The sequence below is a fragment of the Lutra lutra genome, chromosome 8, assembly GCF_902655055.1.
Source record: "Lutra lutra chromosome 8, mLutLut1.2, whole genome shotgun sequence".
Taxonomy (NCBI): Eukaryota; Metazoa; Chordata; class Mammalia; order Carnivora; family Mustelidae; genus Lutra; species Lutra lutra.
In genome coordinates, this window is record NC_062285.1 from 133,209,791 (window position 1) to 133,230,844 (window position 21,054).

Here is a 21,054-nt window from a genome sequence, read left to right on the forward strand (position 1 = left end):
AGGTCTACACCAGAAGGGGAAAAGCAGAATTGAAAGCCTCCAGAAAAAAATACCTGTCTTCTGGCGTCTAGGAGGCCCTCATCCACTCACTCTACATGGAAGCCCGTCAGTCAACTTACCTCTCTCTTCGATACGGTTGGGCAACCTACGATCAGACACGCAAGAAAGAGGACCAGATGGAAAGGGTGGCTAAGATCGATAAAAAATGACACCAGAAGGTGTCCGTGGCTGGCTCAGTTGGCAGAGCATGCAACTCTTGATCTCGAGGTCAGGAGTTCAAGCCCCATGTTGGGCATAGAGCTCACACTATAAAAAAGTCAGAATAACATGGCATCTGGGTGGCTCAGTGGGTTAAGCCTCTGCCTTCGGCTCAGGATATGATCTCAGGGTCCTGGGATCGAGCCCCAAATCGGGTTCTCTTGCTCAGCGGGGAGCCTGCTTTCCCCCTTGTGATCTCTCTCTTTCTCTGTCAAATAAATATATAAAATCTTTTTTTAAAAAAAGTCAGAATACCAAAATCAACTGGACTTAATAAACCTTAAAAACACTGATACCAGAAGAAATACATAATTTTGATAGAAAATAATTTTTTAAACCTCAAATCAATGTCCTCTGGGAAATTAGAAAAGTGTTGTTTTCATAAAATGAGAACAGGATGCACTGGAAAGGGAAAAAATAATGGGACAAAAAAGAGATCTTGGGACTTAAAAAGTGATTGACTCTAAAGAAGTCTAAGGTAAGGTTAGAAAAGTCAAGGAAAACTTCCAGAAAATAAAACAAAAAGGTGACAACAGAAAGGGACCTAAATGGGGAATGACAAGTTACCATTTGCTATCATTTCTTAGAAAATTACTTGAGAAAGAGCTGCAGGGAAAAAAAAAGTTCATGTGTTTATGGCATGAGGTAGAGGATAATAACCAAGAAACCAAAAGACAGAAAGATGTGAGGTCCAGGAAACAGGAACATTAACATAGACAGAAAGGAACCCAAGGAATACAGCTGGGCATGCAGCAGACGTAGAGAGCAACAGCCCAGAATGGAGTAAGAAGTGAAGAGTTGTGTGGGGAAAGGGGACTTGGTATAATATTGACATAATGCACTGTTCAAAAGAAATTGAGGAGACGTTGAAGGCAATATTGCAAGGGGTAAAAACAAGGGCAATTAGAAAGTTGGGAAAAATTAAGACTGTACAAGAAAGCGTGTGCCACTACATTTCACAAGTTAGCTTTACAGTAAACAATACTGAAAACATCACAAATATGTAAACATTCTTGTTTGATTTTTAACTTCTAGAACAAAAGAGACTATTTAAATATAAGAACTAAATGCATTTGTGGTCAATCAATATGTAAATCAAAGTACAATGGTAGAAGTTGGGAGCTGCAGCACTGAAGAGAGGAGAGGGATTAATATCCTCATTTTACAAAGCGGGCGGTCCGAAAATACCAGCTGCAATTGAGAGGCTAGGAAATGAAGAGGTAAGAAAAAAAGAAAGAAAGAAAAAAGGTGTAAGTAAATGGCTTATGACTAGAAAGTTTTCTAACTGAGGACGTAAGTTTAGTGATAGAATGATATTAGGACAAGGTGGGGAGGTGTGTAAGAAAAAGTACAAAAATAAGTGAAATCATTCTCTGCCCTAGTAAGAAATAAATAGCTCATATTACAATTTAAAGGTCAAGGGAGGGGTGCCTGGGTGGCTCAGTGGGTTAAGCCTCTGCCTTCGGCTCAGGTCATGATCTCAGGGTCCTGGGATCGAGTCCCCCATCAGGATCTCTGCTCAGAGGGGAGTCTGCTTCCCCCTCTCTCTCTGCCTGCCTCTCTGCCTACTTGTGATCTCTCTGTGCCAAATAAATAACTTTAAAAATCTTAAATATAAATAAAAATGAAGGGAATGAAGTTAGCTATCGTGGTGGGTGACTATCTACTTTGCACTAGGCACAGTTCTAAGTGATTTGGACGCATCAACTCATACATTAGTTCTCACCATGATTCTGTAAGAAAAGGAACTGAAGCCCAGAAAGGTTAGGTAATTGACCCAAAGCACCCAGCTAGTGCCAGAGCCGGAATTCAAATCCAGACTCCTTATCCCCAGAGCCTACACTCTCACCTATTCTGTTCTCCCACTGCAGGAATATCTTATAAAGATACTGATTAACCACCTAAAGAAAAAGCAACACATTGAAAGCGATTCTTTCTAATTGGCAAAGTGGGTGATCAGAGCCCTCGGGACTAATGGATTTAACCATTTGCGCTTATTTGATTTCTTTTTTAATTTTAAGAAAGTGGAAGTCCCTTTAGAGCAGTGAGTAACAGCTCACCCCAATAATGGGCTGGTTTCTGGCACCACCATGTTCAACATGATGAGAGCCAGTGGATCAGTACTCATAAGAAATCAGCCTGACTCCTGATGTGACAAGTGGCAGCGTGGGAGAAACCTCGGTGGTTGATAAAGTAAGTTCTCTAAGACAAGTGGGATGATAACATAGGTTCAACGAGAATAATCAGAGCGAACACCACCCTTTCACAGGTATATATATGGTCTAGCCATCCCTCGCCCACTCCCACAGACACCCATGGGTTTTCCTCCCCTCAAAGGTAGCAAGACACCTTGGAAGAAAACTGAATTCCAGGGGCCTTCAACAGCCCCTACTCCAGAAGGAAAGGATGCTTCGGGGATGTTCAGAGCGGTGCTCAATAGGGCACTCACTGGCGATCCTACCAAATTACATAGAGTAATAATGATACTTGATAATGATTATTTTGATCATGTTTAATTGGGCCAGGCTGAGTCTGTGAAAGGCCGTGAGTTCTTAATAACGTTGAAAGGAGAAGAGCTGAGACCAAGTGTACAAAAAAGGTAGATGTAAAGGTAAAAAGTTGTAATGCAAAAAGGAGTTAGTATAATGGGGACTCTTTCACGGTTAATTAATCCTAATAAGAAATGGAGTCTTTTTTAAATAAAGATTTTAGTTATTTGAGAGAGAGAGACAGCGAGCATGAAAGGGGGAGAGGGACAGGGAGTGGCAGGCAGAGGGAGCGGGAGAAGCAGGCTTCCTGCTCAGCAGGGAGCCCAACGTGGGGCTCCCCCATCACCATCACAATTCGGGTCCTGAATCACAGACTTAAAAAAAGAAAACACAGGGCCCTTGGTTGGCTCAGTTGCTTAAGTGACTGCCTTAGGTTCAAGTCATGATCCCGGAGCCACAGGATCGAGTCCAACATCGGGCTCCCGGCTCCACAGGGAGTCTGCATCTCCCTCTGACCTTCATCCCTCTCATGCTCTCTCTCTCACTCAAATAAATAAATAAATAAATAAAATCTTTAAAAAAAAAAAGAAACTTGGGGCGCCTGGGTGGCTCAGTGGTTAAGGCCTCTGCCTTCGGCTCGGGTCATGATCTCAGGGTCCTGGGATCGAGTTCCGCGTCGGGCTCTCTGCTCGGCGGGGAGCCTGCCTCCTCCTCCTCTCTCTCTCTGCCTGCCTCTCTGCCTACTTGTGATCTGTCAAAAAAAAAAAAAAAAAAAATCTTAAAAAAAAAAAAGAAACTTAGGTGTTAAAAACAAAAAACCCATAAAGTGTAGACTCACAAAATTAAAAAGTCCATTTCACCCCATTTTCCTGGCAGTGACATCTTCCCTAACTATGGTCGTTCTCAAAGCAAGGATACGGACCCCGGTTCAAGTAATTGGATGATGGACCTCACTCAAACCTCCCTAGTTTCTGCCCACACTCACTGGTATGTCTGCATGAGAGTCCGAGGACCCGCCGATTCACGGGACCCTCACAACACTTGAGACTGTTCTGTCCCTGCAAGCAAACTTCCTGGAACTCACCTTTTAGGGTCACACCTTCCCAGGACTTCCCTAACTCCTGGCAGCCACTGAACTGCTTCCCATCACTATAATTTTGGCATTCTGAGAATATTTGGTAAGTGGAGTCACACAGTATGTAAGCGTTTAAGACTGGCATTTAAAAAACATGTCCAGTGTAATGGGGCTTGAACCCCATCCAAGTTCCTGCTTATACAAATAGTCCTTTCCTTTCTGTGGCTGAATGACCAGGATCTAAAGAGAGCCAGAACCTTGGGGGCCCCTCCCAGCCTCCCACTGTGCCAGGATCCCCTCCAGAGCCCCAGACGTGGGGGTTTCACCTCCAGGAAGCAGCTTTTCCACATCACATTGCTTTTCTGCACAGACAGACCTACCTGATCATGGCTTCCTCGCCTCTACCCTGTTCTTTGGCTGACTACTCCCTCCCTGTCCCCTTCCAAAACATACGCTGTGAACTTCTTTCCCTCTCCGCCTGGTGGGTGGGTCAGGCAACCCTGGGACTGCCCATCCCTTGTGGGCATGATGGGTCCCGGGTCGGAATTTCCCCTGCACAAAGGGCAGAGTCGAGTCACGGAGCTGAAGGCAAAGGACGGATAGTTGCAGAGTACTGCAGTGGACTGAATGGTGGTCCCTAAAAGACATACCCATGACCTCATCTCTGCACCCCATAACTGACATCATGTAGAAAAACCCTATGTCTTTGCAAATCCACTAAGTTAAAGATCTTGAGATCATCACAGAATATCTGGGTGGGCCCTAAATCCAATGACTAGGGTCCTTACGAGAGACACCCAGAGGAGAGACAGCAGGGAGTTGAGGGGAGAAGGCCACGTGAAGGCAGAGGCAGACATCAGAGGGAAGCCTGGAGCCGTCACAGCTGGAGGAAAGGAGTTTTCCCCTGGATCCTCTAAGAAAGCTAGAAGCACCCAGAGTCCTCTGGTGCCTGGCACCTGACTACCCCCCCGCCGTCATCTGCGGCTTCCTCCCCAGGGCCGGCGAGCACACCTGCACCTGCACAGAGGCTGAAGGAGTGGGCAGACGGAAGCCCGCCGCTTTCTGTAGCAGACAAGCCGGCCCCACAGCGGTCCCGGGACCCTGGCGGTGCACAGGTGGGCTGCTTGGGTCCACGCCATCGCCCTTCTCTAAGGGATGCCTTTCCCTCTCCTTCCTCTTGCTGCTTCAGGGACCTCTTGTCTTCCTTGTCCTCGTAGGGCAGGTGCCCAGCAAGGGGCCGGGTTCTCCTCTGCCTTTTTTAAAAGAACCAATGAAAGAACAAAAGTTTGGCGGCCTCCTGCTCCAATACCCACAGACCCCACCACCGGACTCCCTTGGTCTTGCTTATGTACAACTCGAGATGAACCTCCAGAGGGCAGGCTTTGTCTAACAACTAAGGACGTTCCTAAGTCAGCACCTAGATTTGGGTCCCTAAACCCCAGTCAAGCGCACAGTGGGTACTCAGTAACTGAAGTAAATGGAAGCTTTAAAAGACCCTCCTAGCATCCTTGCCCCTGGTCCAGTCCCCCTTTCTAGCTTACCTTTCCTGCACGACTGCCACTCCTCACCCCAGTCTGTGCCTCAGCCATGCTGCACTACGGGAAGCTTTTGAAGATGCACAAAGTCTGTCAGTGACGCCTCTGCCTTTGGCTCAGGTCCTGATCCCATCATCCTAGGATCAAGTCCTTGCATCGAGTTCCCTGCTCAGTGACGAGGCTGCTTCTCCCTCCCCCTCCTCTTGTGCTCTTTCCCCATCTCTCAAATAAATAAAATATTAAAAAGAAGAAGATGATGCACAAAGCGGATGCCGTCCCATCCAGGCACCCCGCTCCGGCTGACAGACACCAGCAGACACACGGCTCGTAGCACGGTACTCTTTATTGTGACGCTCAGTGGAAAACATCTGTAAACCAGCTTATTGTAGTGGTGACAGCTGTAACACATGCTAAGGCACTTTTATTATATAAAAAAGGGGTGGGGCTGGGAGCTCCATTCACTCCTTTGTGACAGCAACTGGGACCTGAATTCAGAGCTTTTTAGGCATACGTAGCTTTCATATATCTTCATGATTTGTTTTCAAAAAAGAAAAAAAGATGCCTTCTTTGCCATAAGTAAGTCTAAATGCAGCATATACAAAACAGGAATACAGGTAAATTCAGCAACCAGTGTAGACCAGTGTAGGACAAGCTACTCTCTTCTAAACATGGTTTCAAAGGAAAGGCAGTGATAAAGACTTGGAATTTTATCATTTATTATAAGGCGAGGGGAGAAGAAACCTTTTTTTTTTTTTTTTCCCTTTCAAACACATCCATGCAGATGGCAGATCTTTAAACCATACTGAGTCGACGGTGCAGATTATGTACCTTGGGCCCCAGTCCTGGAGTAGGTACAAGGTCGTGTGGGAGGGCCGCTGGCCCTTCGCAATGCTCTGGCTGTCAGACCTGGGACAAGTCCCTTAACCATTAAATATATTTGGTCCCCAAGAATGTTGGGAGAAGCCCCCGGTTGGCCTTCCCAGTGTGTCCCCGAGGCCCTGTCTGCTGGGCCCAGCAGCCCCCTGGTGGCAGGGGCCGGCTGCCCTCCACAGAGGAGGGAAGGGAGTCATCATTGCACTTGAGACACTCTGAAACAGGAAGGGGACCATTGTGGCGCTACCCAGAGCGCGTGGGGAGGAACGGCTCCTTCCTTGCACCCCGCATTCTGTGCCCTGCACAGAAGGGGCAGCCCTGGGCCTGCCCTTACCCAATCACCCAGGGCCCACGGGAGTGCGGGGCCAACGGGGCAGAGGTCGTGAGGTCACCATGTGTGATTGCCAACAGCAAAGGAGGAGGGGGAGCTGGTGGCGGAGGTGGGGGAAGGTGACAACTCTTCTGGGGTGCTGGGCTATCAAAACTTCTTAGTCTGAAGAAAAATAGATTCGTAGAAAACTCTTTGCCCATCCCCGGTGGCCTGGCCTCCTTGCCTCACCGTCTTGTGCTATGTGGCAAGGGAGGGCCGAGATCCTGCTGGTCACTCAGTTCCCAGGCCAGGGGCCCAAGACTCTGACTCTTTGGTATCGGGTGCTGGGGGTGGGAGGGGAGCAGAAGCGGATGCAGCGGAGGAAGCCAAACGCCCTCAGAAAGGCCTGGGGGGGGGGTGGGGGGTGGGGAGGCGCAGGCTTGAGGTCTCCTGGCCTGGTGGGACTGGGTGGGGAGGTCACGGCAGTCCCCAGAAGGTGGAGGAGGGTGCTGCAGGGTGGGGGGTGCTGGAAAGGGGAGACGGAGTCATCTGGCGGTCTGTCCATCCGTTCCAGGCAGCAGGAGGAGAGATTACTCAGCAGCTTTGGCCTCAGCCCCATCCGCCTTGCCATCCACCTCCTCGTCTGAGCAGTCGCCAGCACCTTTCCGGGCCATCCGGCGGGGCACGACAAATGGCAGGTCCCCTCGCCTGGGGACAGAGACACAGGGTCAGCAGGGCCGGCCAGGTGGGCACGTACAGCTGGCACCCCTCCAAGCCATCTTTAGACGGACAGGAGGCCCCAGCGCCCCGGGCAGTGGAGGGGGAAGAACCGGGGAGCCTGGAGAAACACGGGCTCCCACTTCATTCCCAAACACCAGTGAGAAGCCGTGGGGAAGCCGCGCCGGACGGCGAGAGAGAAAGGCCCAGCAGCAGACGCGGGCACCCGAGCGAGACAGATGCCAGCCCGCACAGCCACGCTCGACGACGCACGGGCGGGGGAGACGGAGACGCAGGACCGCACGCGGCACGAGATCCGCACGCCTTCTCCGGATCGCGCGCACAACGCTACGGGCTACGGGCTAGAAGGCGGGCTCCTGTCGCCTTCACGCCGAAGGGAGAGAAGCAGCGAGAATCCTGGGAAAAAGAGCCTCCGCCTGCCCCCCTCCAGCAGCAACGCTCCCCGAGAGCGCACAGCCGCGCCTCCCCGGGGCGCAGGGGCCGCGAAGGCCGCGGGGCCGCCTCAGCCGGCGCGCACCAGGCCCCCGGCGCGTGCCGGGCCGGCCGGGGCCCCGCGAGCGGCCGCCAGTGCCCCACAGCCAGCCTGGAGCCCCTCTGGGCCGGCCTGGTTCCGTGGGCGGGGTTTTCCCAGAGACGGAGCGCAGGGCTCCCCCGGGAGCCCCGGGAGCGGCACGGGTGGAGAGGACGCGGCACCTGACGCAGACGGGGGCGGCTTCTGGGAGCTTCGTCTGAAACGAGCTTTCCGGCGCCCCAGAGCTCGGGGAGGGGAGGCCGCAGCCACGGGGCTCACCTGAGCTTGTTCTTGAGGGTGCTGACCTCGCGGTTCATGGCGTCGGCGGTCTCAGTGGCGTCCTCCAGCTCGCGCTGCAGCTTCCGGCGGGAGGCATTGGCCCGCTGGGCCTCCTCCTCAGCCTCCTCCAGCTGCCGCTTGAGCTGCTTCAGGCGGGCCGACGCCTTGTCGGCCTGTGGAGACGAGAGGTCCCAGTCAGGCGCCCCTGCCGGAGAGGCCCATCAAGCCCCGCGGCCCCGTGCACGCGCTTGCGCGCACGCACACGCTCCCATGTACACGCGCGCGCACGCACACGCATGCGCACACACCTGGTCCTTGAACTGCTCGGCGTTCCTCCGCTCGTCATCGACCTGCAGCAGCACGTCCTTCAGCTTCTTCTCCGCCCGACGCACCTGTTTGCAGGCCGCCTGGCGCTCCCTGCAGGGCAGAGATGCGGCGGCTGAGGGACTCCGGCTCAGAGGGTCTGGCCACACCACACCGGCTGGACGACCTGTCCCCGGGCCTCACAGGCATGTTCCCCACGGGGAACCCCCTTGGCGGAGGCAGGCCATCTCCACCCAACACCCACGACATGCTTGGTCTCCTGCGGGGGACGCACAGCGACGACCGCATTTCACAGAGGAGGAACCGGGCTCCGGGAGGGAAGGGACACAGCCCAAAGAGCAGGTATGTAGCAAGGAAAGGGGAAACTGAGATTTGCAACCCAGCGTGACCTGTCCTTTACCTCCAAAGACGCCCCAGTCTTACTCAGCCCACAGACTAGCTGCCCAAGCAGGCAGCAACCGCCACCTCTGCCTGATTCAGCCCCGAGAGACAGTTGTCCGAAGCCCCAACTCTAGAGGAGGGCCCGTGGGCTCCTATGAAAACTCTGAGAAGCCCCAGCAGAAGGGATGAGCGGCCATCAGGAGGGGGACAACAGCCTCCGCCTCCGGCAGGAACAGAGGGGTCTGCAGGCTGTGGCAGGCAATGGGAAGGAACACCTACTTGGTCTCGTTGTCCAGCTGCTCCTCCAGCTGTGCAATCTTGGCCTCCAGAGCGGTGATGGAAGCCTTGTACTTGGACTTGACAGTGCCCTCCATCTCCTGCAGCTTGACCTTGAGCTCCTTGTTCTGGCGCTCCAGCTGCTGTCGCACATTCTCATTCTTCTGGGCGTGACTGCGCTCGAGGTTCAGGTCAGTGTTGATCTGGTCGATCTATGGGAAGGAGGGCTGGTGACCCCAGGAAGGCTGGGGCGGGGGGCTCCCTGGGGCAGAAGCAGGGTCACTGGTTCCTCAAGAGCCCCCAGAAAACACTAGGCCCTTGGGCCCTAAGTTCACGAGCTCTGGACCCTCCTAGAAAAGGGAGCTCCCCCACAGCCAGGGTCCAGAGAACAAAACCAAGGGAGACCTTCACAGGTGCCAGGACACCCTCTCCAAAGCCCAGCAAGCCCTAGGCTCCTGCCAGCATAGTCTGGGAGGAGCAGAGCCTGGTGCGGGGAAAATGCCAGGCAGCCCTGGCCCCACCCACCTGCAGGTTCGCCTTCTTCAGCCGGTCGTTCACCAACTCCGTGTTGCCCTGCTCCTCCTCCAGCTCCTCCTCCAGCTGGGCGATGCGGGCCTCCAAGCGCCGCTTCTCTTCCAGCGCCAGGGCTCTGGGTGAGAGCGGGGAGCAGTGAGACAGGGCCTGTCCCAGAAGATGGGCACCACCTGCCCTCAGCTCAACATGCCACGCCATGGCTCACCCTTTGCCGCTGCTGTTGGCAATCTCGTCGGCCAGCTCATCCCGCTCCTGCTGGGCCTGGCGCTTGGCACGCTCGGCGGCTGCCAGTTCCTGCCATGAGAATGTGGACTGTGACTGTCTGGGATGCCCCAAAGTCCCTTGAGCTCCCCTCTCCCATCCCTGGAACTCGCAGCACCATGCTCCCCCAGCCCCTGGCCCTTCCTCTCAAACTCCCTCCCAGGTCTGCCTCCTCCACGAAGCCCTTCCTCACGATCCCCTCTGGCTTACAGGGCTGATTCCTTCCTCTGAGACCATGACTTGGGCACCACATTTGCAAAGCCCCTCTCTCTAAGTGTTAGAGCCAAGTCAGACTGGAGAGGTAGAGATAGATAAAAAACTGTCCTGTGCTAATGGGATGCTGGTCCCTCTGCGTTCTGGGGAGACCAGAAGTCGGGAGGACAAGGATGGGAGTTAGGGTGAGAGCACAGAGTCTGAAAGCCAGTTGGGTAAGGTGATCCCAACAGAGAGCCACACTTGACCTCAGAGGGAGGGCTGACGCCAGGCCCAGGTGCGAGGGCACAGCCATGAGGACAGTGTGGACGAGGACATGCCCAGACACCCAGTCCCACTAGGAGCACCAGGTGGCCCGATAACCTCACTCTGAAGAAGACCGCCTAGAGCAGAGGGAAGGCTCTAGGGATACACCTCCCGTGTGACAGACAAGGCGGCAAGGGGGACACGCGGTGCCGGATCATTTGGGAAAGCACCCTCCCCTTGCCAGGCGTAAACACTCAGCAGGAGGTGTGGAGTAACACGAAGCTTCATTTCATGCAAGGGAGCTGGCCCCAAATGGTGACAGTTTAACTCACACACACATTTTAGTCACACCAGGAAGCCCCGCAGGGAATTCTTTCACAAGGCCACACCCGCCCCCAACCCACTGCTAAAGTTGGCCCGGTTGGCTGCCAGCTTCACCACTGGGAGACCCAGGCTGGCTGGGCAGAGGCCGTAGGCTGCCCCCTGCTGGTGACCCCGAGTGCCCTCCTGGGGCCAGGCCTACCTCCTGCAGCTGGATCATCTCGGCCTCCATGCTCTTCAGCTTCTTCTCGTTCTCCTTGGCCTGAGCCAGGATCTCCTCTCGTGACGCACGTGTGTCCTCCAGTTCCCGCATGTAGTCCTTCATCTGGGCCTGGGGTGGGCAGGAGAAGCTTGGTACCCCCCCACAGCCACCACCCCACCCTCAGAACCTTGGGCTGCTTTCAGCTTGCCACCACATGTAACCAACTGAACAGTAAAGGGCAAAATAATAAGGACACAGATCTCTTTAATCCTTGTCGTTTTCACACGTTTTTAACCATCAGGTTTTACAAAACACACCTTCGGTGGTGTCAGTCACCAGCTACCCATCAGCCCGAGCTGCAATCCGGGCTACACTTTCTACAATGTCCTGTTGACCCAAATGCAGCGCTCCAAGGCTGCTCCCTGGGACACCAGCTCCTCTGGGTCCATGCCCACCTGCCAGGTCAGCCCCCACTACGGGGAAAAAACACATTTCCTTTGTTCTCCCGTGATTGGTTCTAACTCTAAAGATCTTAGTCAAATAGGTTTGTTTCTTTTTTTTCTCCTGCAGATAAATCCTAAACTGGGACTCCTCAGGCCAGATGGTAACAGGTACGACTGCCCTACGACCTCACCGACAGACCCTAAACTTTTTCTTTCTGTGGCTGGGTTTCGGTGTGCCACGTGGCTTCTCGGAGCTGTATTTTAAAATTTGTTATCTTTGGGGCGCCTGGGTGGCTCAGTCGGTTGAGCATCTGCCTTCAGCTCAGACCATGATCCCAGTATCCTGGGATCGAGTCCGGCAATAGGCTCCTTGCTCAGCGGGGAATCTGCTTGTCCCTCTGCCTCTGCTCCTCCTCCCACTCGTGCTAATAAATATACAGAATCTATTAATAAATAAAGAGAAAAGAATGAAATTTGTTATCTTTCACATATCCTGATGAACACAGAGTACTGTATGGACATACTGATGAATAACTGTGTCATACACCTGAAACTAACATAACACTGTATGCTAATGACGTTGAAGTTATTAAATTTTAATATTTAATTTAATAATAAAAAACATATAAATAAACAAAATCTATGATCTTTAATTATTGGTGAAGTGAGAATTTCCCAAGCGTGCGTTCTGTGATGTGGGCTGCACGTGGGGTTCTATGCTCAGCTTGGAAGCTTCAGTCACTGCCCACTAAGGCTGTATCGGGTCGGGACCTGGGCCATGACCCCGGGCCATGTCTGGTTTACTCTGGAATCTACCACCAATCCCTATGTCACTGTGTTTCTAGGTTTAGGTGCATTTCCTTGCTTAATGCACACAAAGTCAACGATCTTACTGCAAGTTGCTTTCTGTTCCAGGGCTGAGGGCATCCTGGTCGGCCGTGGAGAAGGGAGGGTGGTGTCCCTCGGCACTTGTCAGCCACCGACCAGTGCCCAGTCCCCGCCTGAGCCCAGAGCTGCGGGTGCGGCCGCGCCCCACACAGCCAGTGGCCTCACCTGCAGTTTGCGCAGCTGCTTGATGGCCTCATCTCGGTTCTTGTTGGCAGAGTCGATGTGGGCCTCCAGGTCTTTCAGGTCCATCTCCAGCTTCTTCCGAGCAGCCACCGCCATCGAGCGCTGCTTCTTCTCATCCTCCAGTTCTGCCTCCATCTCTCGCACCTGGGGGACAGGCCAACGGCTCGGACGGCGGCATCCACACCCAGACCCTGCCCCGCTCTGAGCCCAGGCCGGGCTGCATGGGGCCTCCAGGGTCCCACGAAGAGTACGGACCATCAAAGAAAGGGTCCCTGACCCCGGAGACAGGCGACTGGAACCTGAAGGCGTGGAGGAGGAGCCCGACACAACCCAGGGAGAGAAAGGAGAAAGAAGCCTGCCAGAAACGGGGGTGAGTGTGGGGGGCCGTCCACACCTGTCTGACCAGCTGCTTCTTCTTCTCCTCACTCTGCTCGTCGCGGCCCTGCAGGTCCCGCTCGAACTGGGCCTTCATGGCCTGCAGGTTGACCTCCAGCCGCAGCTTGGCGTCCTCTGTGGCCTGCAGCTCGTCCTCCAGCTCCTCCAGCTGCGTCTTCATCTCCTCCACCTGCTGCTCCAGGGCCCGCTTGGACTTCTCCAGCTCGTGGACCTGCCCCCCGCCGAGGGAAACCGAGTCAGGAGCTGAGGGATGAGGTTCCCAACGTCCCCAGCCTTGGTGTCCGCTCAGCCCCTAGTCCCTGGGGCTGTCCCCACCCCGCCCTCCCGAGAGCCAGCCGCTGAGCCGGCACTCACGCTCTTGCCGACGTCGTCCTTGGAGCTCACGAGGTCCTCCATCTCCGTGCGCAACTGCTTGTTGAGCCGCTCCAGCTCCGCCTTCTGCTCCATGGCCTCCTCCAGAGCCCGGGCCAGCGACAGCGCCTTGGTCTCCTTTTCCCGGGCCTCTGCCTCCGCCCGGTCACGCTCCTCCGCGTGCTTGGCCGAGATGGTCTTCTCCTCTGCCAGTAGCTGGGGGAGAGGTGGTCACCATGAGCCTCCAGCCCTCGGGTGAGCAAAGCACCCGCACCCATACTCCTTGGGGGCTGAGGGTCCTAGGTGCTGGTCTAAGGGGAGGGGACCAGGCTGTCGCCCGGGGTACCCGGCGGGCCCCAAGCGTGGCACACGTCATCCAGCATGTCCCTGTAACCAGACTAGGACAGAGATCACCTCTGCCAGCACACCGTGAGGCCGGTTTTCATCATTTAATAATCAGCGCCCTTTCCCTGAGAACGCACACGGAATGTTACTCCCTTAGAACTAGGAAAAACCCTGTTCTCCTGAACAGCCAGTTGCTGTTTTCCTTAAAAACCATGTCCATCTGGCTGTTTAGAGGCCCAGTCGCCACCTGTGGCGCTCATCAAGGATTCCCATTTACATTCAAGCTCTTGGGTGTCCACTCTCCGTGCAGGCCCACCCGCGGCCAGACCTCATCGCCCGATCTCCCCAAACCCTCTGCCGATACCTCTTTATTCCCCAGGCCCATTTCTTGAACAGCCAGAGAATGAATGTTCTAGACTTTGCCAGACCTTGCAGGTGCGCAACCGGGGACAGCAGCAAGGAGAGGAGTGAGGCCGGATCCGGTGCACCTCCACCCCCAGCAACATGTGTGGGGCTACACTTGACCAGTTCTCCTGAACTGTCCTACCCCAATGTCTGGGTCTCTCCGTAAGCTGCCTCAGAGCTTTTGGAATGAGGCAGAGGTAGGACACGTCAATAAAAATCCTACGTCACAGGGATGTCATTAGGGCCTGTGCATACTTGACCTTGGGGTTTTGAGTTCAAGCCCCATGTTGAGAGTAAAGAAAAAAAAAGTCCTATGTAAGAGTACAACTGGTTCATTGTAGACAATCTGAAAGATGTCAGACATGGGAAAGGGGAAAAGCGCCCGCTGCAAGGGGGAGCCCTGCCCTCCCCAGCAAGGTGTGAGGTGACCCCAGCCTCGACGCCCCATGTATATGCCTGACGGGACAGGCATGGGGGGCAGCCTGGCTGCACCCACCTGGTCGAACTTCTTCTGCTTCTTCTCCAGGTTGGAAGCCGTCTGGCGTTGGTGGTCCAGGTCCACGAGCAGGTCGTCCAGCTCCTGCTGCAGCCGTGTCTTTGTCTTCTCCAGCTTGTCGTAGGCGGCCACCTTTTCCTCGTAGCGCTGGCCCAGCCCCTCCAAGTCCTTCTGCAGCTTCCTCTTGGCTTCCTCCGCGGTCTCCAGGCACCCCACGCCATCCTCCATCTTTTCTTCATGTCCGTCACCTGGGCCGGGGCACAGAGTTAGTCAGACAGCCCAGGTCCAGGGCAGGGGCAGCCAGCTCGCACCCCATGAGCAGAGGGCCAGTCATGGACACGCCCCTCTTCAGCTGGAATGAGAGAAACGAGGTTTCTGCCGAGGGCATCTGCCTAGTGCGTGCAACCCTGGGGCGGCCTCTCGGTCAAGATGTACACCAAGCCTCTTGCTTTCCATCGACATATATCATCCTCCAATATTGGTATCTTGCCAGGGACAGAGTCTGTCTGCCACAGGCAGGAGATCTACGGGCATCTGTCCTCCAGCCCCCTTCGCACCCAGAGACAGAGCTGCCACACCAGCCACCAGCTACTCCCACCCAGACTGGAGCACAGACTACGCCCCTCTCCCCAGGAGGCAGTACAGATCTCCTGGCCTGGCCGCTGAGCCCTACACGAGATGTAGAACTCGACTCTTAAATCTATTTCCGGTTACAGACCCTCTGACGGTCTAGAAAAAAACTGTGGCCTCCTTATAATGGTGTTTTAATGAGCATAAGATGCTAAGATCAGCAAGTACACCAATACAGAAAAATTCAGTTGCTGGGTACTTCTTTACACCGTGACACAGTGTCCATGTGCTCCCTTGTCAGCATGTCCGGCACGAGCTCCCGAAGCGACGGGAGCACCATGATACCCCAAAGCTCGCCACGGCTCAGACAGCGATCTGTGGTTTCCTTCAGACCTCACGTACTGATGCTGCCTGCCTCACAGCCTACATGTGTGATCGAACACAACGCTGATGTCAGCCCGACTAGTGGCAACACAGACGGGACGTCTCCTCCACCACATCTACAGACCCCTGAATTCCACCTCAGACCCTGGCCAGCAGCTCTGGCTGGCGAGGGCAGGAGCTCCCCGAGGGAGGGCGCCCAGCCGGACTCCGCCCAGCCTGCAGACTACCCCCCGCCGCCAGCTCCCGAGTCTCCAGGGGGCTGCGGGGCACAGGGGGCCGATACCGAACCTGGGCGTGGAGGGTGGTGATCTGCTTCTCCAGGTTCCGCTTGGCCTCCTCCTCCTCCTCCAGCTGCTCCCTGAAGGAGTTCCTCTCATCCTCTACCTGCTTCAGCTTCGTGCTCAGGCTCAGCTTCTGCCGGTTCTCCTCCTGAAGCAGCTCCTACAGCGAGACACGCGGGGTGCCGGGGCTCAGGGCCAGAGCCTCGCGGGCCCCACACCCTCCACGGGAGGGAGGAGCCAGTCCCTCGGATTGGGAGGACAGCTGCTACAGACCTGACCGGGGGGCGGGGGGAGCAGGGGCAGAAGGACCCAGAGAGCCTGTGGATACGGGGAAGGACGGGTCGACGGAGGAGCTGGGCCCTGCTGCCGTCTTTACCTGTGTGTCCTGCAACTGGGACTCCAGGGCGGAGAAGTCCTTGGTGAGCTTGCTGGACTTGCTGTCGGACTGGGTGAGGAGCCCCGTCACGCTGTCCAGCTCAACCTGCACGGGGACGGGAGGGGGAAGGCCCATGAGTGATCTGGCCCCACCTCGGCCGTCACGCCAACCCAAAGGCCTCCCTGAACGGGGGCAGGCGGGGAGCCCTGGAGATCCGGGCCAAGACCGAGTTGCGGCGGCAGGCGCCCCCGCCGGGGCCCGGGACACAGCGGCGGCCTCACCTGCAGCTTGGTGACCTTGTCGGCCAGCTCCGTGCGCACGCGCTCGCCCTCGCTGAGCTTCACCTGCAGCTCCTGCAGCTGCGCCTCGGCCTTCTTGCGCTTGTGCTCGGAGTCCCCCTTGCCCTGCAGCAGCACCTTCACCTCGCTGGCCAGCTCCCCTCGCTCGTTCTCCAGCGTCTGCTTCGCCTTCTCCAGGTTGGCTTTCACCTGCGGGGATGCAAGCCGCGAGATGGGAAGGGGCAGCGAGGCCCTGGCGGGAGCCAGGAGAGGAATCTGCTCTCCCGGCAGCAACGCCGGCGGGCCAGCCTGGGGGACACGTGCAGCCGAGAGCCTCAGGCCGGACGCTCGGGCCTGACCCGCACTCCTCACTTGGCCGGACGGGACACGCGGCCCGTGTCCTCAGCTTGGCAACAGGCCCCACCCAGCTCAAGCATTAGGGTCTATCATCACTAGATCCTAAGACTTTAGCAGTATCAGAACACCAAGAGAAGTAACAGCTGCTCAGTCAGGCTTCCAGTAAAGCCTCTGTGAAATCTGATGTTCTGAGTGATGACGTGATCATCTTCCAGAATATATACGAGTGGCGTGTACAGAATCCACTCGACAGTCCCATTCTGCTCTCCACTGAGCTGGTCACAGGGTCATAGATGTGTGTCAGGGGGCCGCACACATGACGGGGTATGTTGGGAAAGGAAAAGCTGAAAGGTAAGGTAAGGCTTCCACCAGAAGGGGCCCGGATGGACAAGGCACGCCTCTGAGAATATTGTACAGGCCGTCACATGGAAAAACCTCTGACCTCTCGGGCTGCCACCCAGAGTGGCTACATGCTAGGGGCCACAGCAGGCAGAACATGGTCTTGGGGAACCGCCTGGCCCAGCCACCTGCCCGAGACCAGCAGGATTAATATCCCAAGGCTTCCCACCAAGACTCCAGCTGACCATGTGGGGGTGGCTCCAGAGAAAACCCTGGGGCCCTCTGACACTCGGCACCAGGCCACTCCAATTCCTGGAGGCTTTCTGGTCTGGCAGGTCCTGAACAAAACACTAACAACAGTCATTCTCGAACAACTTGCTGAGTATCGTTCACTTGTTCACGTGCTTTTACCTGTCATCAACTCCGACAGTCAGGGATTTGCGTGAGATAGACCTATCCTTAGCCTCCTCTACAGATGGGCAAACTGAGGCACAGAGGCAGGGACTGGCCCAAATCACACAGCCGCATAGGGCTGGAGCCTGGACTTCAACCCAGACAGCTGGTACTGGAAGCTGCTCTGCTCTGCAGGCCTGGCCCAGGGCGGCAGCCCACCTCCAGGAGGACTCTGCCCCACCAGCAGCCCAGTGCAGCCCACAGTCCCAGAGCCCGTCCCAGGGAAGCCCACGTACCCGCTTCGTCTGCTCTAGCTGCTCGGCCAGCTCCTCCACGGCCTGCGAGTGCTTCTGCCTCATCTCCTGGATCTGGGCCTCATGGGTCTTGGCCTCATCCTCGAGGGTCTTCTTCAGGATGTTCACTTCCTGTTCGCGTTTGGACCTGCAAAGAAGCACCCTCAGGATGGAGGCCAGGCCTGGGCGTGCTGCCGCCCTGGGCTCTTCTCCCCGAACTGCAGAGAGGCTGGAAAGGGGCACCGGCCGCCCCAGCCTTGCTATCCAGCCATGCTCCCTTCCCGGCCATGCATCCTCCAGCCCAGGCTCGCAGGCCCTCTCTGGGGAGGCTTCGGGCCTCACCCAAACTCCACAGCAGCTTCCTCGACAGGCCTCCACTCTGCTCCAACCCAGGGAAGAGCTGCTGAGGGGGCCTCACCCTCCCTGCCCCTCCCACTCCCATCCTTAGTGACTTGGCCCCTCGGCTGACAACACACCTGAGCTCCTGTTGGGCAGCCGTGGAGTCCAGAGTGTCCTCCAATTCCGTTTTCAGAGCCTCCAGCTCCTCCCCGAGGTCCCGCTTCTGCTTTTCAGCTTTATTTCTAGAAGCTCGCTCCGATTCCAGGTCCTCCTGGAGCTCAGAAATCTGGGATTCCAGCTCACGAATCTTCTTTAGGGCCATATTCTTCTGGGTGGCTTCTTCCTCCACTCTGTCGAAGAGACCAACAACATCAGGAGGCTCTTTCCACCTCAGGGAGCAGAGCGTGCAGAAAAGGCTTTGGAGAGGAGCAGCCAAAGCTGCTTCTGTAAGTCGTCACCATAGCCCTCAGGCGCTCCTCTCCACAGAAACAGTATCTGAACTTCCAGAAGATTTAAGAGCAAAACCACTCTGAGAACTGAAAAACCTCGTAGAAGAATCACTTCATTTTCCAAACTGAAATTCAGTGCTTGAAATGTAACAATAAATAAATAAGTAAATATTAAGTGAAAATTAAAAAGGAAATGAAACGCCACCTGCACTCCACCGTAGATACAGTACATACCCTGGGGGTGAGAATTACACCAGTGCAGGTTCATTAATTGCAATTAATGTGCCGCCCTGGCTGCGAAGTGACACTGGGCAGGGCCGCATGGGGGAGGTGCGGGGCTGTTGGGGAACTCTGTGCACCTTCTGCTCAGTTCTCTTGTGACACTAAAACTGCTCTAAAGCGAAGTTTTGGGTTTTTTGTTTTTGTTTTTAAAGCAGGCGTATAACCAGAAAGTTTAAAAATGCGAGAAAGGAAGGCCTAGGGCACTGGGTGACATTGTGGATGACTTCTGGGGGACTACAAAGGGACAGTGACGAAGTAGCCACACGCATGCCCTAGCGGGACAGGACCTATCTTGTTGTGCGACAGCTCCAAGAGGACAGCAGCAGCATAGCTTGCATGGCAGCAGGTGCCAGCAGGATGGACAGGTCCTGTTGTGCGCTGACTGTGGCCTCACCTGGCCAGGGCGGCCTGCAGCTCCTCCTCTTTCTTGGCCAGTTGCATCTTGAGCTCGGCGATCTGGGCCTGCAGCTCGGCGATCTGGTCACTGAGGTCAGTGGAATCCCCCTCTAGCTTCCGGCGAGTCTTCTCCAGTTCCTGGCGCTGCTTCTCCTCTCTTCGGAGGCGTTCTGAGGAACAAGCCGGGGGACACCAACAGAGCCCTCAGTGCCCACAGATTTTTTTCCACCTTTTTCTATTTTTACAAAAAATACTGAATTTTTATTATAAAACAGATGTGAGCCTTAAAAGATCACAGTAAGCAGACACTTGTACCCAAGGCTTGGATGAAGGAAAGAACATCCCCCGAGCTGCCAGGTCAGGTGTCACTCCAAACTCTGCTGACTTGCCCCACCAGGGACCTATGTTCCCCTGCAAGTTGTGCTCACAGCTCCTTTGTTTTCCTTTAAGGTTGTACCAGGTCTGCCTCCCTAAAATACAGGCTTTGTTTTTCAAGAACTTAAATTGTGTAAGGGAACGTCCTGTATGAATTCTATACAGTCATTATGGGCGATCAGGGTCCAATGTATGGCCTTATGATTCCCACTAGGACATCACTCGGGTAACCCCTTAACCTTTCTGTGCATCATCTGAACAAGGATTATGAGACCACCTGACTCATGAGGTAGTGAGGCTCGTGGGCATTGGTATTCGCAAGCACTCACGACAACTCCTAGCCCAGAGTCTGTACTCAGTAAGGGTCAGCGACTCATTCCTCAACTTGCTTCTGTCACTCAACAGTAAGACCTTGAAACTGAGCAACTTAAAGATCAGTGCAACTAATCTCTGTGGACCAGTCTGGTAACGGACCCCAGCGATCCCCGTGCCACAACTGATGGGCGTTTGGGTCGCTTCAGCCTGTGCCCTCAGGAGCACTGCTGCCATGTGCGCTGGCCCGGAAGCCCCAGGGTGTGTGGCCAAGAGTACTGAGTTGGTTGTAGGCAGGTGAAGCTTCAAAGCCACCAGGCAGCACCAGACTGTTCAAGGCCACTACCAATTTCCACTCCCACTAGCCGTGTGTGTTCGGACTGTCCCACATCTGTTAACACTCATCGGAGTCAAACCTGAGCCCCCCTCTGTGTCTGCCCGCCCAGTGGCTCTGCCCTCCTAGATCTGGATGAGGGAGGGAGTCCCTGGGCAGAGACCCCCTCCAGCACCTTGCTTCCCCTTGCCAGCCTGACTCGCCTCATCCCCTACAAACCTGAAGGGGGCAGGAAGGGCTAGGAAACCCCTCCTGGTGCTCAGTCTGGACAGTCTGGGCCCTACACGTCAAGTGCCCTGGACACGCAGGGCTGCCCTGAGTCTCTGCTGACGGAGCAGTGGTTTTTGGTGTGAGCTCGGAGCCTCCACAGTGGTCCCCTCTCCCGTCCCTTCGCTATCTACACGTCTCAAAGGACACAGACCTGTGTTCTACCCTGCTGTCCTCCCACAAGACAGGGAGGCGAAGGCACAACTGGTCACCTGCCCCGAGTCAAGCAATGGCCTCTCGTGCCATCGGTCCAGCCCAGCCCCGCATGGTGTGCCTGTACATGTGATTTAGTGTCGTCCCTGTGGACGCCCGTTCACTGCGCCCCCTTGAAGGGAAGAGAAACTGAAGCCCACAGAGATTACGGGAGAGCTGCAAGGCGACACAGCCGGTAAGCGGCAAAGCTAGGGTCAGACTTCGGACCTCTCAGGACGTCAATCTTGTGCAACTCACGGCACACGACAGGAGAGAAATGCCGAAGTGTTCCGAGAGCCCCTCACGTGGGGGAACATCCGTCCCCAGTCCAGCCAGTGCCCAGAGGCCCAGACTCCCACAGGGACCAGAGCTGTCCCCGAGGTCTTCAGGGCAGTCGTTAAGGGCAGCAAATTACGAGCCTGCCTGCACGCAGTGAACACGAGACCAGCCCAGTGCTTCTGCTCCCGGCAGCGAGGCCCAGCTGGGGCCCGCAGCGGGGGCACC

The 21,054-nt window shown here is 55.5% G+C and overlaps 1 protein-coding gene across 1 annotated transcript in view; it reads right to left on the reverse strand.

Annotated features, from left to right (window-relative positions):
• Window positions 1–5,682: 5,682 nt before the first annotated feature.
• MYH9 (myosin heavy chain 9) overlaps window positions 5,683–21,054 on the reverse strand; it is an 88,473-nt gene continuing 73,101 nt past the window's right edge. The window contains 18 exon segments of the mRNA XM_047741016.1: window positions 5,683–7,248; window positions 8,069–8,241; window positions 8,377–8,485; window positions 9,053–9,261; window positions 9,575–9,698; window positions 9,789–9,877; window positions 10,827–10,955; window positions 12,323–12,484; window positions 12,735–12,947; window positions 13,091–13,303; window positions 14,334–14,566; window positions 14,569–14,581; window positions 15,576–15,728; window positions 15,945–16,049; window positions 16,226–16,432; window positions 17,608–17,752; window positions 18,081–18,293; window positions 19,069–19,240. Of these exon segments, the coding sequence (XP_047596972.1) occupies window positions 7,131–7,248; window positions 8,069–8,241; window positions 8,377–8,485; window positions 9,053–9,261; window positions 9,575–9,698; window positions 9,789–9,877; window positions 10,827–10,955; window positions 12,323–12,484; window positions 12,735–12,947; window positions 13,091–13,303; window positions 14,334–14,566; window positions 14,569–14,581; window positions 15,576–15,728; window positions 15,945–16,049; window positions 16,226–16,432; window positions 17,608–17,752; window positions 18,081–18,293; window positions 19,069–19,240 (2,780 nt within the window). The 3' untranslated portion in view covers window positions 5,683–7,130.